This window comes from Vulpes vulpes, chromosome 1 (genome assembly GCF_048418805.1).
Source record: "Vulpes vulpes isolate BD-2025 chromosome 1, VulVul3, whole genome shotgun sequence".
Lineage (NCBI taxonomy): Eukaryota > Metazoa > Chordata > Mammalia > Carnivora > Canidae > Vulpes > Vulpes vulpes.
In genome coordinates this window covers 187,373,352-187,391,400 of record NC_132780.1, presented here as the reverse complement: position 1 = coordinate 187,391,400, position 18,049 = coordinate 187,373,352, and the positions used below count along the sequence as shown (strand labels likewise).

At 32.6% G+C, this 18,049-nt stretch overlaps 1 protein-coding gene across 3 annotated transcripts in view; it reads left to right on the top strand.

Moving 5' to 3' along the window:
* Window positions 1-18,049, top strand: part of ASCC3 (activating signal cointegrator 1 complex subunit 3) — a 340,865-nt gene that overhangs the window by 168,026 nt on the left and 154,790 nt on the right. For all 3 annotated transcript variants that reach the window (XM_026002925.2, XM_026002927.2, XM_026002926.2), the window contains exon 14: window positions 15,919-16,053. In XM_026002925.2, the coding sequence (XP_025858710.2) occupies window positions 15,919-16,053 (135 nt within the window). The remainder of the gene's footprint in view (window positions 1-15,918; window positions 16,054-18,049) is intronic.

The following is an 18,049-nucleotide window of genomic DNA, read 5'->3' as shown; positions in this document are numbered from 1 at the left end:
TCAATTTTCTGACTGTGGCATCTGATTTATTTTGCCTAATAGCTATATTTTTGAAATCATATGGAGCAAAGGCCAAATCAACTTAAATGGCTTACTGGATGGTCAAATGGCAATGTGCCTTTTTTTAAGTGTAGTGTAACTATCTCAACTGTAAGATTATAGATAGATCTTTTTTTTTCTTTTTTTTCTTCTCGCTCTCTTTTTTTTTTTTTTTTTTTCTTAACAGAGTTCACTGAAGAATACAGAACAGATTTGTGGAGAACTGAGGTGTTTTTCATTTGTGTTATTAAAATAGCCTAAGAAAATAAAGACAGTTAAGAGCCAATCTGAGACAAATTATAATTTGTGATTTGTTTCCTTTATCGCAGTAGTTTTAATAATCTAGCCAAGAAATTTGATTGAGAGTATATTGGTTTAGTATGATTTTTTTGACTGCCAAAATACATTTTTGAAAGTATATTCTTTTAGGAAGAATCTCCTCAAGTGTGTTATTTGAGAATATTAAGTGCACAGCTGGGTGTTTAAGAATTATAAATAGTGATTATTATCTAAGAAAAGAAATGAAAGATACTGTTAGAAGGCTTAAAAATACATGATGTTGTTATTTTACTGAAATTGGATTCAGTCCGGAACATCTTACAACATTGAATAATAAAAGGTCTTGAAGTCCAGTGGCATCTGTAGAAATGAAATTGTTAGCTTACTAATGAATTTTATTTGCATAGTAATAGACTAGCTAGTCTTGCTTAATTTGCTCTACAGAATAGATGTTGCTATTTTGGGGCTGTCAATAACAAATGTCAATGCAATTTGGATTGTCATGGAGGTCAGTAAAATATTTTTCTGTGTGTGATACTATAACGTACTGAAGATTCTTTATTCTGTCTTAGCAGCCTTTATTGAATTGACCTGGGTTTAGCAATTAATTAAGCTGATCCACATTTGTACTGTGGGGACTAATTAGCAGTGTAGTTTGGGTCACATCATTCAGATTTTAGTCATATTTGAGAATATCTTTGATACAACCTGAAATCAGAGTGCTTGAAATTTTAGAACTTCATCATTAATCATTACAAGTAGGTTTGCTTCAATATATGTTCCTTAATTTTTTTTTCACTTATATGTCTTTCTGAATTTTTAAAAATTAAAGACACTTATAATCTTTTCATGCTTACAGTTAGCCTGAAATTATAAAATGGAAATAAGATTCTAGACTTAAAAACTTCACTGAGAATGGTTAAGGATTTGGGTCCTCCTTCTGTATTATATTGGCCTCTTAAGCTATAAGCTCAGTGGGTAAAGTGCCCAGAACAGAAACTGCTACACTTTCTTTTAGCACATGAACTGTATTTGAGTCATCAATCTAGGTATTGAACAGAATGATTTTTAAAGATAAACTAAGATGTTACTGCCAATAGTCATCAAATATTTATTGAATATTTGTGTGTGCCAGACACTATACTGAAGACAAAACAGAAAGACACACTCTGCATTAGTGTTGCTTATAATCTGATGAGGGAAACAAAAGTTAATCAAATGATTATGCATAAAGTGTAAATGTACAGATTTCATAATTAACTTTCATCCACTCATTTTAGCATCTTTAATGAGTTTCTAACTCTGTCATTCCTTCCATTCCACTGCATGTAAGGAAGAGCTGTTCCTCTCTCCTATTTATTAATTTGCTTTTCTATTGACTTGGATTCTTTATTCAATGGGTCATAATCCATTATTGTATCACTTCCTTTGATGACCTTATTAGCCAAATTTGGCAGTTGAGAGCCCCTTCAAGCTGGCTTCTCTGCCCTTTTGACATATATTTGTCCCAGGATCTGAATTCACCATTTCTGCCAACCTGGTTCCTTTTTAGTAGAGAATAGTATTAAGAAACTGGCAAAAGTATTTTGTTTTTAAAATGTTTATTTTCACTGATTTCCTAAAATACCATCCAGAAGAATGAGAGGGGTGATGGGATTTTAAAAGTTTCCAACTTTGGGGACGCCTGGGTGGCTTAGAGGTTGAGCATCTGCCTTCGGCTCAGGGCGTGATCTCAGGACCCGGGATCTAGTCCTACATTGGGCTCGCTGCGAGGAGCCTGCTTCTCCCTCTGCCTATGTCTCTGCCTCTCTCTGTGTGTGTCTCTCATGAATGAATAAATAAATATTAAAAAAATAACAAAAAATTAAGATTTTCAAACTTTTAACAAAAGGAAGTAGAGTGTTGAACAGTTCCTTTCAACTAGATGAGTTCTTTTTAAGCACCTCCTCCAGAGTCCTCTGAGGCGCCACAGGAATTGCTGTCATGATGTTGGGAGTGGGAAACGTATGCTGTTTTGGAGGAAGGAAGAAATGAGATTTTGATCTCTCAGGTCCATTTAGAGAGAGAGAGAGAGAGAGAGAGAGCTGCTATAATAGAGTTTGTTGGAAGAAAGAATTCCACAGCCAAAAAGCTTTTAAACCACTGTCCTACAGCATTAGTTTTTCATAATTTGCATAAGGATTAGTAGTTTCTATTCTCATGATACCAACTAGGCTGATCTTTCATGTATGGAATATCAATTTTGTTGTTCTTGTAGAGGTGGGATTTGGTCTTCTACTTGGTCATGTATCCATTAAACCTAGCAAACCAGTGGTTTTCCCTTATGGGCTTTGAATGCCAGCTTGGATTCTAATTGGATACACTGGCTGAATGAGGTAGTCTTTAAGTTTTCTAATGTAATATCTTTTATTCATCAGGCAGCTATGACCCCTCCATCACTAAAAGCAGGTACAGTGTCACATTTTTGTATAGATAAGACAAGCCTGTAACTGAAAATGCTTCACCAGCTCTAGAAACTATGGCTAAGCTAGGAAATAGAGGGTACACCTTTCCAGAGCACCTTCTCTCCGGTGCTGTGGGTCATCCTCATTAATTGTGAATTCTGCACACAGAGAGTTGCACAGTTCTTGCTGTCTTTACTCCATTGACCAAAATTTAACACCCCTCAGCTTGTTGATTTGTATAAATGCTTTTTACATAAAAATCCGTAACAAAATAAACTTTAAAATTTAAATGCCTTTTTACATAAAAGCAATTATAGGTGTGTCACAAATTTGTTAATATCATATATGATATAAAAATATACTTCATAGTCATCTTTAAATTCATACCATGATATAAATATTCTATCATTATAATTTGAATCATTTCCAAAAATCCTGTGGAAAGGTATTACTTACTTGAAAGTTAAGATGGATAGTACTTTTTTCCCTTAATTATTGGGTGTGCTTATTAAACCATATTTTTATTATCTTCTTATCAATTCCCAAATAATTTTATTTCAGATGGAAAGTATTTTAAAGACAACATTTAGTAGATTGTCATTATGTTTGCTTCATCACTGAATTTATGAAAAGTATCTTGAAGTTCACTAGTTCACCTTCTTATTACAGATGACAAAACTAAGCCTCATAATATGCCCAAAGCCAGACATCTAATAAAGCTTTGCAATTGAAACTAGAACCTTGGCCTTTTTACTTCCCCTTCAATGTCTTTACCCCCACAAAATTGACATTTTAATTTAACCTGTTACTGCCCTGCAAAGAGAAAAGAATGTAGAGAACATGCTTGTAAATTCCCCCTGAAAAATCTGGCCTGAGGAAATCATCAATAGTATGTGTGAAAAATCTATAGCAACCTAATAATTTTTAGTGATGAAATTTTTCAAAAAATTCTTTTCAGAAAGCATATGATCTTTCAATTTTAAAAAATTCTTTTTTTCACATTTTTAAGAAATGGGTGTCAATCTGTGCATTTTAAATTCTTCAGGTTTCTCCATAATTACAGTTCAAATTGATATATCTTTGAAAACATAATGTAAAGTCATATTAAACTATATAATCAATATGAGAACACTTTAGTTATAAAGCCTATACACATTTAAACAAATCATTTCTTCAACAAATTCACTTCAGTGCATTCTCTTTATGTTAATAAAAATGCAACTATGTCAAGCCATAATAACTATCATTTATGAAAAACAGCATGAAAACTGGTGATATTTAGCTGAGGAAAGTACAGTCATACTGGAGATATGATAGAATTCTTCAAATCTTTGAAGAATTCTTATGTGTGAAAACAAATGCATTTGTTTTCTATTGCCTTGGAAAACGATACTGATCTTGGTCCCAGTGAGTAGGATGTGTAGAGATCAGATTTGGGATGAATGTAAGGAAGATCTTTTTTTTTTTTTTCTGTTGAATGAACAACCTTTTGTGTGCTAGGCTCTTTTCTGGTACTTTCTAATTATTGTTTGTTGTATCTACATCAGCCTTGCAAGGCAGGTATTATCTCCATTTTAATGGTAAAAAAAAAAAAAAAACAAAGCACAGGTAAATTTGCCCAAGCTTATCTACTATACAGATTCTGAATTATGATTCAAACTTAGATCTAAAACTGTTGGTATTCAAAATAAGACTAAAACATGTTACATAGTTTAGTTTGTCATAAGGTAAGAGTTTTGTCTAGATAAGAATTTTTTCCTAAACAAAAAAATTAGTTTCAGTATATCTTAAATTTGTTTAATTATGAGCAAGTAAAATTAATATTCTTGATATGTGTATTTACTTTTTTATAAAAAACTAGAAGAAAAATTCTAATATTTTCTATGCTTAAGATAATTTTAATGTATAAAACTTACTTCAGTAGCATATACAAAATGTGGTTAAGTTACTTAAGTTTATAACTATAATGAATGTTCTAAAAATGAATTCAGGGTGTGCTGATGCTTAGTTAAGTGTCCAACTCTTGATCTCAGCTCAAGTCTTAATCTCAGGGTCGTGAGTTCAGGCCCCTCACTAGACTTCACACTGGATGTGGAGTCTACTTAAAAAAAAATGAGGATCCCTGGGTGGCGCAGCGGTTTGGCTCCTGCCTTTGGCCCAGGGCGCGATCCTGGAGAACCGGGATCAAATCCCACATCGGGCTCCCGGTGCATGGAGCCTGCTTCTCCCTCTGCCTATGTCTCTGCCTCTCTCTCTCTCTCTCTCTCTCTCTCTCTGTGACTATCATAAATAAATAAAAATTTTTAAAAAATGAATTCAAATTTCAGATTACTGAATACATAAATGTCTATGGTGTACAAACAAGATCCGAAATAAGAATATAGAAAATTATCCAAGCTTCTTTTGGATAACATAAATTATATTATCTCTAAAAGATATAAATATGTTTAATGTTTTCTTTTTTTTTTAATTTTTTTTTAATTTTTATTTATTTATGATAGTCAAAGAGAGAGAGAGAGAGGCAGAGACACAGGCAGAGGGAGAAGCAGGCTCCATGCACCAGGAGCCTGATGTGGGATTCGATCCCGGGTCTCCAGGATCGCGCCCTGAGCCAAAGGCAGGCACCAAACCGCTGCACCACCCAGGGATCCCTGTTTAATGTTTTCTTAAGAAAACATTGTTTTTCATTAAAGAAAAAGTTTATAGTAAAAAGAAAATACATTCAAAATATTTATCATTTTGAAATTTTAAAAACTACTTTTTTTTCTCTGTAAGTTTGTAGTCTTAATATTTTAGAGACTATACTGGATAGACTGTCTTATGTTTCTAAGAATATTGTACCATGTCCCGAAGTATGGTGAGTTGATTGTAAGATTATATTCCTTACAATGGATTTAGCTAGAAAAATGATATGTATTTTTGCTGTCATGGTGTAGTGTGTACACTAAGTCCTCCATTTTTTTCATTATTATTATTATACTTTTGGTAACAAGTGTCTTTTAGGGTTTTAAAAATGTAAAGTATCATGGATTTCTTTTAACTAAATATAGCAGTTAAAAAAAAAAACTAAATATAGCAGTTAAAGTTCCCTACAACTCAAACTTAGAAACTGAAAAATATTAAAACTTATTCCCTTAAAGAAATTGGCAAAGAATATATTTCTCTTTCAGGGTAATACCCTAAATAATTCAGTAATGATAACCTGAATCTATTTATCACTTAAAAGCTTAGGTTTCTTGAGAAGAACTGCAGATTCTCAGCATGAGAGTCCAGAGGTGGCTGTGAATTGCCGAGTGTAGATCTAATTACACAGCTTGGAGCTGCGGAACCAGTTCTCTCTACTCCAGATTACTTTTCTTGGTTTATTTGCATAATTTAATGCATGAAGACTAGTCAGTGAATTATACAGTTTTATGATTTAGGTAGGACAAGTGAATTAACCCTATCTGAGGTGGTTTATATTTTCATGTATATCTGATAAACATTTATCCACATCATTTTAAACTGGAAAACATGTGTTAGTGATTTAGTTGGTTGCCAGGAATATCTGATAATAAATGCTAGTTATTATACCCATGATTAATAAAATAGACAATTTTAAATTTTATTAATTTAGCCCTATTTTCAGAGCTGCACTATTTTACTAATAATAGTTTTGTGGATGTAATCCAGGTAGAGTAGTGTCAAATTTTCTACCATTATGAAGCATAAGAGTACTTTCTTTATTCGTGTCCATCAGTAGGACATTGTTTTGGTTCATGAATTTGATTAATTCATTGTAAATGTAGGTAGCTTTTATTGAGGAACTATCTTTGACTTCAAAGTCCAGAATTTTTTTAAGATGCTCTCAGGATAGCTCATTTTATAAGTTGTTTCTTTTTTAAATCACAAATTTTGAACTTTGAAGTGGCATTAAAATACATATATATGTAGCTTTACAACAGTATGAGAAGAGTAATCAATAACAATTTTAGCTTATTAAGTATCAATAAAATGTTTGCTAATACATTTTTTGAAACAATCCAGGAAAGTTAATTATATAGTTAGGTAATTGTAAGTTAATACCCTAAATTCTAATAAATGTATCAGTAAAAGTATTAACTCAGCCTACATCCTATTATAATTTATAATTAATATATATAATTAATCTAATATATATATAATTAATTAAACTTTTAAATTCAAATTTCTGCTCATAAATATTGAAAAAATGTTTTCTCTGAAAAGTGATAATTTTTAACATTGGAATTTCAGCTATCATTTATCAAGTACCTACTGATTTGAATAGTAGTTTGGAGAATGGGACAGGACAAGGAGACCTCAAAATAAGTAAGATGTAAACTTGCCCTTAGGCAACACCCAAAGAAGAAATATAACTTGATGGAAAGAATGTAGGCTTTCAAGTGAGGCTAATTCCCTATTCTGCTCTTGAATGAGTAGCAAGTTATTAAGACTCTGAGCTTCAGTTTTCTCATCTGTAAAACACTAAAAGTATTACCACCTAATTGTGTTGTTAATAGTAAAATAGAGAACCATGCATTGCACTTAGTACTGCGCCTAGCACATAATAAGCATTTAATAAATCATGCCTTTTATTGTTAGTGCTAGTAGTTATTAACATCAGGGTAAAAACCTATGTATCTGTTGAGACAAGGTACAAGTATGAACAGAGTGCTGTGGGAATGATTAATTTCCCTGGAGAGATTGGAGGTAAATCATTAGAACCAGGTTTAAAGGTTTGTAGAATTTCCACAGATGAATTTGGCAGTAGAGTAAAATATGAGCAGAGGCCTGGAAACATACAAATGCATGGAAGTTTTGAACAATAGGAAGAAGAATTTAGAGATGACAGCCAAAGACCAGTAATGAAGAAACTTGAAATGTCATGACCTTTAAATCAAGTAATTTGGGGGATCCCTGGGTGGCTCAGCGGTTTCGCGCCTGCCTTTGGCCCAGGGCGCAATCTTGGAGTCCCAGGATCGAGTCCCGCGTCGGGCTCCCAGCATGGAGCCTGTTTCTCCCTCTGCCTGTGTCTCTGCCTCTCTCTCTCTCTCTCTCTCTCTCTCTCTCTCTCCCTCATAAATAAATAAAAATAAATCTTAAAAAAAAATCAAGTAATTTGCTAACTTTTAAGAGAGGATCCCAATTAATTTTTCAATTATGCTTTTCTTTTTCCTTTTGTTGTTTGTTACTGTTTCCTCCCATAGTTGTTCATGTAACAAGTAGCAGCTTCTGTGTTCTCAGTCTCTAACCTTTCCCCATAGTAACTAAATAGAAGCTCCAGAAGCACAGAGACGGTGCTGGGTTTGCCCACTGTTATGTCCCAGGGCCTGTCTTGTAATTGTTGGCTGATGGCAGACTTGCAGAGGAGCTATGTCAAGCATGAAAGAGGCAAAAGTAAAATGTAGTCAGTGATAAATGCTTACGAGCACCTGAATTTTTTAGATGCTCAAAAGAATAAAATATTTCTTATATCTGGAAGCGTAAGGGAAATTTTTATTATTTTGATTTGACCAATTACTAATAATTAGTAATTATTACTAATTACTAATCTGTCTCCCCCATGTATGTAGGTAAAGGGGCTTCTTTTCTTTTTCTTAATGAAGTTTTATAAACTTGTACTAACTTTTCAAGCAGTTCAGTGGCTGCAGAGCTATATTTAAAAATATTCAAATCAAAGTTCCTTTTTGTAAGATCTGTCTCCAACAGTCCTACTAACTTTGAGAGATACCTAAGTACTCTCTTGCTCATCTGGACTCTTCATCAAAAATAGAGCACCCCCTTTTTTAAATTAACCCACCCCTTAAATTTTTTTTTCTGTTGATTGTCCTATCATTTTACAATGATAAAATCCTCTCTGGTTTTTCCTGTTTTGTCTGCTGTTTTCTTTTATACTTCTTTGTGTCATTTTTTTTTTTCACAGTGACAGCCTTCTTGCTAACTTTTGCTAAAATCTATCTCCAACATAAAAATAATTTCTCAAATATCCCTTTTAGTCTTTTAGTCATTTTTTAGTCATTTTTTTCTGAGTCTTAAATGAATTTTTTCATCTTAATACATATTTTATAATGAAGTGGTTTTTTGCTTTTCGAGATACTCTGTCTACATTTCCATTTCTGTCAGAAATGTATATTAATCACCCTATGGATTTTCTCTCTTCTCTGTACCTCTGACCTCTGTATACTTTCCATTGAAATGCTATTTATTTTCTCCTGTGAGAACATCTCCCTTTTCTTCTTAAAGTGTTTCCAGGTACTCTGAAACGAGATAAATTTGTCACTTAGATCAAAAGTACTACTAACGCCCTTATAAGTACATTGTTAAATGTTTCCTTTAAGTTTTTATTTTGACACCATAAAAACCTTAGCAATAAAATAATCATATCAAATATACTAGTATAGCAGTATATTATAAATAAACTCATGATCTCATTGTCATCATTGATCACTTCTTCTATTCAATATAATTTATATATATATATATATTTTTTTAAAGATTTTATTTATTTATTCATCAGAGAGAGAGAGAGAGACAGGCAGAGACACAGGCAGAGGGAGAAGCAGGCTCCCTGTGGGGAGCCTGAAGTGGGACTTGATCCTGGGACTCCAGGATCACGCCCTGGGCCAAAGGCAGGCGCTAAACTGCTGAGCTACCCAGGGATCCCCTAATTTATATATTTCATTGTAAAACTGTTAGGGCTTGTTTCGGTGGGTAAGACAAGCAAACATGATATACACAGGAAACGTCTTTTTATCCTCCCTCACTTCCATTTTTATTTTGTGAGGTATCTAATTTGGTCCATCTGTATCTCTAATTTTAAACATGCACATCAGAATAATTCTATGGAAATTGTTCTTCAACTAGATTTTTTTTTTCATGCAGTGCTGTATTATGGATGTCTTTTCAAATATCTATCTGGGAGAGCAGAATCCTGTGCTGTTTGTGCCTACTATTGGATTACCAGAGACACACAGTGTTTGTGAAGTTCAGGCACCTTTTCAAATGTTTATGGCTATTTTTACTTGCTTGTGTATGAATTTCTCAGAAGCCACAGAGAAAAATGATGAATTTAAAGAAAAACTGTTTCCATACTAAACAAGATACCATAAACAAAGTGAGAAGATAAAGTGTAGACTAGAACAAAATATTTGCAATATAGAAAAATACAAAGTGTGTTATCTTCCATATACAAAAAATGCCTACAAATTGATAAGAAAAGAAAAAAAATATCCAGTAATAAAACAATGTTCAGAATAAGGAAATAGTTAAGTGAATAGTCAGCTATATTTGATCCAACAATTTCACTTCTATGAAATTATCCAAAAATTATATTCTCAAACCTGTGAAATGGCTTGTGAACAGTCATTTATTGCATCATTGTTTTAAATAATGAAAGATTAGAAACAAATGTCTATCAAGCAAGGACTAGTAAAATAAATTATGGTATTTCTAAGTAATGGAATACTATGCTAATATAAAAAATAAATGAAGCTACTGTGTACTGATGTGAAAAGATCTTCAGATGATTTGAGTATCTTCAGCTGGCCAACATTGGCAGGCCTAAAATGAGACTCTATAATTACTTATAGTATTGCACCACAAATGTCTCTTAGATGCACAGCATACAAAATTAAACCTTTTAAAATTGCATTTACCTGGTAACACAGATGTGATAATATGACCACACTGTGATAAAAACTATTTTATGCCTACACACTCTTGTGGTATATAAATATATCTGAAATACATTCAAACTGTAAAGAACACAGAAAATGATTTGCCTGTGTTCTCCATCCTTCCAAAGATACCAGAATGTTCTAAATGTGACAGAGGGAAGGTTTTGTTTTTGTTTTTGTTTTTCACCTTTTAATGGATGGCTTGATGCAAGGCTCTCAAATTTTAGCATAACATGCATCAGAATCACTTGGAGGGCTTGTTGAACCAAGTTCCTGAGCCTCATCTTCAGAGTCAATGACTCAGGTCTAGTGTTGTGCTGTTAGTTTGTAGTTTTGACAAGTCCCCAGGGGATGCTGATGCTGATCTGGGGACCATGCAGTTTTAAAATTACTATTTGTTTAGATGATTAGGGCTTACCTCTCTTGAGAAACCTGGGTTAAGAAAGTTGGAAAGAATTGAGAACAAGACAGGCCATTCCAGTTAGAGTGAAAGCATAAACCACTAGGACATAAAACTCCTCACCCTCCGGTCCCATTCTTTAACCTATGCAAGAGCAAATACTGTATATTAAAGAATGTCATTCCTTGGCAGCATTTTCTATGGAACACCCATCTGCTATATTGTCTGTATTTTTTGGATATTTCCTTTTCAGTCTTCCTTCTTAGTGGAAATTTCTAGGGAAGAGTCTTTGATTAGACATTTCACAATTAATCCTTGCCCTCCTTCCCTCCTGTTTTCAAATAATCTCGGGCTTAAATATTCCTTCCTTCCTTCCTTCCTTCCTTCCTTCCTTCCTTCCTTCCTTGCTTTATTACTTCTCCTTTATCTTGCACAACACAGTTACAGAGCTGTTAGAAGATAAGTGGCCTTTTAAATTATTTGGTGTGGTGTTAGATACCTAACACTTACATCAATGAGAAATAGATAGTCGCATAACAGTTATTTACTGATCTCACCATCTAGTCTTTGAGGCCAAATTCATTCCATTGTTTATTATCCTTATAGTAGTGTTGATACTTAGCAGTTCTGACAGAGGCTTTTAAAATTCCTGGACAAAGAGTGTTAGCATCTCCTTGGAACTTGTTAGAAATGCAAAGTTGTAGCTTGCCACAGACCTACTTAATCTGAAAGGGTGGTGGAGGAAAGGAGCAGCAATTGTGTTCTTAGGTGATTTTGAAGCATTCTAAAGTTTGAAAGCTATGATTTTACTAAATGCAGTGTTTTCAATTACATTATGTACTTCAGTCTTTTTGGTAATCCTGTGACTCTAATAACTACATGTGGACTGGGGTGGGGCATAAGAATAGGAGAGATTAAATAGTTTATTCTAAATCACTGCTCTTTAATAATGCTTCAAAGTAGAATTTTTGATATTTTTTAAATAATATGTCCTTCTTTCCTCTGAATACATTGAAACAATATAAGTTACTTAAGCATTCTGGTTTTTCGAATAATTATTTTTCTGAGCATTCACTCTTTCATTACTTTTTGACATCTTATGTAAAGATCACTGTCTTTGGGCACACCAAATAATAGGACAAAAACTCAAATTCACATACTTTCTCTTCTAGTGTAGGACTGACTTAATTGTAAATTTTTAGACTAACATTTTAAACTAAAAGTTTTTTTATATTTATATATACAATATTTTTATATTTTTAAATGTATTAATATATTTTAAATGTATTAATCTAAAAATACCTCTAGTAAAAATATAGTTTCATAAAACAATTAAAATTTACCAGTGTTGTTGACTTGAATCTATTGTTATAATCTTACATTAATGACACATGCCCATTTAACTGCTGTTTGGTTACCAGTAGTATTTCTAAGATTAATTTGAAGTTATTTCTGCCAAATGAAACAGTGCTGTCCTGTTAGTTATAATTTTTATATATTTAAATTAATTAACCAAATTAACAAACTGTAAAATCAAGTATGTTACAGAGACCCAAAACCTTGTAATGGCTTCTTTTGGAGCCTCTAAACAGAAAATTCTTAATAAGGAGGAGAGTTTATTATACTGAACAAGAAGTGATGGATCATTTAATAAAAAGAAACTGCTACTTTAAGTTGTAACTAATATTTCTCATGGCTGCAGTGGAAAATAATTTGCAAAATGATAAGTTGACAAGTCAGACTGAAATAATTAATGAAGATTTAGGGTCATATTTTATTTTCCCTTATGTTCTTTGTATCAACAGGATTTACATAATGTGGCATTTGAATTATGGAGAATAAAATCTAGTTGCATTATAAAAACCCATCTGGGAAATGATCTTGGGGCTATACTGGTTATATGAAATGCCTTCATATTCTCTGATATTTCATATATATATATGAATATGTATATGTATATATGTAAATAAAGAGGCTATTAGGGAATTTTTAATGTCATCTTTGTAGTGGTCATTTTATTTATATTTCCTTTTAAATTTACTTAGGAGAAGAAAAGTAAATTGGTGGTAATTATTAACTAATTTCACACAGTAGTACAGTAGTCATCTCAAAAGCTGTTAATAATTCAATTTTTAGACCCCACTCCTAGACATTCTTACTCAGTTGGTTTTAAGAGAAAACATAAGAGAAAAAAAATCTGCCTTAACTTTTTAAGAAGGACCCAGAAGGGGAGGACCCAGAAGTCTATTTTTTTGAGCACCAGCAGTAATTCCAATGAAGAGGACCCTGGGCCTCAGTGTAAGAAACTTTGAAAGAGAATGTACTTCTTCAAGCTAACACACTAAAATTACCAAGAATAAATTCTTTAAATACTATTGTGGGCTTCTCCATCCAGCCTGCACCCTGCTTCCATAGCCAGATAGCTAATTACTAGTGATTCTTCCTTGCCAACAGAAGTGTACCCATTTGGAGCCTTAGAACCTATTTCTCATTGTATCCCTAGTGCTTAGTACATTGTTTGGTACTTAGTAGGTTCTGTGCAAATATAGTGTGATGGATGAATGAAAGAGACACACCAGCTCCATGTTTAGCATTTCTGAATTATCGCTGCTCCATGTGTCTAGTTTTTTTTCACCTTCTTTAATTTGTACATGTCTTTTACAGAAGGGACCATGTCTTGCCCATATTCATATTTCATCTTCCAACATTTTTTTATACATACATGGCTAGTAAATACTCATCAAGTAAAAAATATTTTGTGCTTATTTAATACATCATACATACATTATCATCTCCATGAAGGCAGAATTTTGCCTCTCTTGCAATTTTCTCAGGGCTTGATAGTGATCTCAGAAACATTTGAATGAATGCATAAATTAATTTTAAAAATAAATAATTTCATTTTAATTGAGGTTTTCATAAAATTTAATATTAGAGGTTAGTGAGGTTTTGTGAGTAATAAAAGTTAATTTTACATAAGAGAAAAAAATCTGCCTTAACTTTTTAAGAAGAAACTCACTGTTGAAATACCCTTTACTTTTTACAAGAGATGGGATCATAGAATCTGAGAGATTCTGAACTGATGAAGCTTCAGCAGGGCATTAGAATTAAGAGAATTTTCTAGCTAACTTAATATTAAGCAGCTTCTGTCAATAATGTTGAAAATATTACAGTGAACTTAAATGGTATTCTCTTGACATCCTGTGAATAAAGATGTTTCTCCAGAAAGCTAGAGAGCCTATCGAAGTCAGATTTGGGGTTTGTTGTTGTTGTTGTTGTTCTTGTTTTTAGTTGAAAAGAAAAACAGAAGAATTTTCCAAGTATTCATGAAGCTTACTGAAATAAATTTTATTCGGATACTTTTTAGAGATACTCATGACCATATTTCTTTTCAAAACACATTAGTATCAGCAAATCAGTTAGAGCTCTAACCATGTATGAAAGCTTATGCTTTATATCCTTGATGGCTGTGATTAACTAATGTTAAATCTCTCTAGATGACTTGTAGTGCTTGTTTTATTGTCTCTAAATGCAAGTTTTTCATTGAAGAATTTTGTTTTTTTCCAGATTATCTACCCTCCTTCACTTTGAATACTTTCTAAAAGAATATTAGTAATTTAAGCATTCCAATGTCTTGAATGTTTATTCTCTGTGATTTTACTGTCCTCTGAATTATAATTGGCATCCCATATGTGGAACAGTTTCTTTGGCAAGTTTATAGGCATAAGATTACTGTGAGTAAATTATACAGCGTGTAATCTAGATCTGTGTCACTCTGTCTCCTTTCTAGCTAAATCCCAGGCCTTTTTACTTTTGTTCATTTTCAAAATGACCTTCCCTTATACTTAGGTCAAATAGTATGAGCCTATCAATTCCCTGGCTAAAACCATCAGTTACTTAGTTTTCTAAATGGAAATGACTAAATAATTATGTTTCTGGGAAAACATAACAGAAAAATATAGAGAGATATTGAGGGAAAGGCAAAAATTAGGACCTCCATGTTGCTGAAGCCTAAGAGAAATACATGGTAACTCCATAGAGTCTTTGAGATCTCAGTTTGGTTGGAAGCTGGGCTAGAACTTGTCTTTAAGTCACACAAAGCATCCATACTGCTGATTGTCCTTAGGTTGTATGTTTCAGATTTTGATTAAAATGTAAAAATTACCTAGAGATACTTGCTTCATATCATATAAAATTGAAAAAGATCAATTTTCCATATAGAAGAATAAATTATGATAGTAATGGCACTTTGGGAAGACTAGGGTGAGCTAAATGTGGGGGGACATAGAAGCCAAAGAAGAAAAAACACGGAGGAGAGAAGGCAGGCACTGATAGCAGCAGATGCAAAGTACTCCTCATTCTCTTATTTTATTCTCTTCAGTTGCATTGACACTCTGCATGATGACTGTCCCTGAAAAGACTTTTTTCCATTTCTCCTTGGCAAAGCATCCAGATACGTGACTTCCCCCTAATTCAGATTTCCACAGTCACTTTGTGAGTAATTCTACAGGAAGGTCAAAAAAAAAAAAAAACAACAACAACAACAGAAAATTCCAAATGCCTCTCTAGAAGCATTTTCATCTCTGGCAGTTCCCTAAACTCTATTTTAAATGGTGGTTCTTTGACATGATTTTGTCCAAAGGTGGCTGTTTTTATCATTTTCAATTTCTTTAAACATCTTGATAATACTGGAAATTTCGTTGACGGTGGAGGAAAAAAAAAGGGCTCTTGTATATTTTTATACTCTGTCCCCGTAATGTATGATTTCATTCATGAATTATGTCTTCAAAAGAGAAAAGCACAAATTAAACTCCACATTTTATACAATCCATTAATTTCAGTTTTGACTTCCACTAATTTATAGGTTAACAGTATATAAAGCCTTAGTATTGAATTTTACTTAACTTACTTTTATTTTGTATGCACTTTGTTCTAAAATAAAGAAATGTAGGGGAATTCATAAACCAGGGATTATATTTTGGAAGATTAATGGTAGTATACATATGGTGGTTTTCAAACTAGTATTAAGCTATCTTTTAATATATTTTAGTATTAAATAAATTCCTTTTCTTTATTTTAGGTGATGGTGTTTGTACATGCTCGAAATGCCACTGTAAGAACAGCTATGTCTCTAATAGAAAGAGCAAAAAACAGTGGTCAGATTTCCTGCTTTTTACCTACACAAGGATCTGAATATGGACATGCAGAAAAACAGGTAGGGAACAATGATGGCAAGATACAAGAACTTTATAAAGCATATACTGTGCCATATATTACAGATATTTTATATATGGTAGATCTATGACCTCCAATTTCCAAGGAGTTAATCTTACATATTTATCATGTTATAATCTATTCTTTTGATGATCTTCTAAATGATTTCAATGCATGATGTTTTCAGTTATATCTATCTATATGGTTACCATTGTGTTTAGTCCTACTCTTTAAAATAGAGTTAAAACATAAAATACAATTAAGTTCCCTAAAATATGTTAGCATCTAATAGGATTATTAGTCTTAAAACACTAATTAATATATTTTTTAATTCCTCAGTTTTAATTTCTGAGGTTAATATGGATACATGAAAGCTGCATGAGTAAAAGCTCTTTTTAAGAATGTGAAAGTTTAGGGGTGCCTGGCTGGCTCAGTCAGTAGAACATGTGATCCTTGATCTCGGGGTTGTAAATTCAAACCCCACTTTGGGTGTAATGATTATTTAAAAATAAGACCTTAAAAAAAAAAAAAAAAGAATGTGAAAGCTTGAGACACGGAAGTTTGACAGCAGCTACCTGCAACTTAACATATACTCAGGCCCTTAATAGCCTGAGTCCTCTTAGAACTGAAGAACCCCAAGCCCCATGCCAGATTTACCAAATCATAATCTACATTCTACCTCAATCCACAGGTGATTTACTGTACTTCACAGTTTGAGAAGCGCTTCTCTAGATAATTTGAGTATTGAGAGTATCCTGAGATTTACAGAAATTTTTGTTTAATTATGTAGGATAATGATTTTGATCAAAAATAGGTATACTACAGCCTGAAGGCCAAAGGTGGCTGTGTGTTGTTGTAATGCAGGTTTTATTAGAAAATAGCTTTGTCAGCGGCTGCTTTTTTGTTTTTGCACTGGGAGGGAAGAATTCAACAGTTATTATGAGGACTATGTGGCCCACTAATAAGCCTAAAATACAAGATGGCCCTTGACAGAAAATGTTTGCCCTGATTTAAAGCTGTGAAAATAAATTTTCACATAAAAAAGTCAGTGGGCATAAAATGATAGTAACCTCAAAGTATTTTATATGCATAAGATTTAACTGATGTGTACTGAACAGCTGTTAGCTGACAGACATTGTGCTATACACTTTCACTTTTATCATCTTGGTAAAATGTATTTAATTGTTATGACTCCACTATGAATTTAACCATTTTATATTGATATTTTAAATTCTGGACATGATAAATCTGATATAGGGTGTTTTGAACATCAGATTCTCTTAACTTAGAACTATAAACTTTGTTCATTTTCTTCATTTTTTCTACTTTATAAAATCTCTATTACATTACACTTACTAAACAGCTTTGTTGTTTTCCAGTTATTTACTAATTATGAATTTATGAGCGTCTTTGAAAAGTCGGGTTGGCATTCATAACTCTTCTTTCATTTCTTTGGAAGTACAAAGCAAATCTGTTGTGTTTAAAAGCCAAGCCTTGAGAGCCACCTTGTGGATTTCTGGTTACTTCATACCTCTCAATTCTGAGAGCTATTGCTATTCCAAATAGTGCAGATTTATTATTCACTTCCTATAATGATAATATTTAGCATTATCAAGTGTTTACTGGTACCTGACTGCCTTCTACATAACTCATTTAGTCCTCACAGAACCTTTGATATAGGTTTATATTGTCATTATACCTTGATATAGTATATGTGTAAGGATTTCAAATACAACATGAAATAAAGCATATAGAAATAATTTATATAGAGACATTTTCAAATAATGTTTATTTAACGTTGTCACCAAACATATTCACAGATCGCTATGCTAAAAAGTAAGAAAAAGAAAAAAGACCTGAAGAAATGGAAAGTTTTATTACAGTTAAGTAGACTTGAAAATTCCAAGTCATTTTTATTACACCTTTTTAAAAATACTTTTATCATATTTGATTTTTATCCAATCTACCTATTGTTATTGGATTTTTTTAAACAAGAA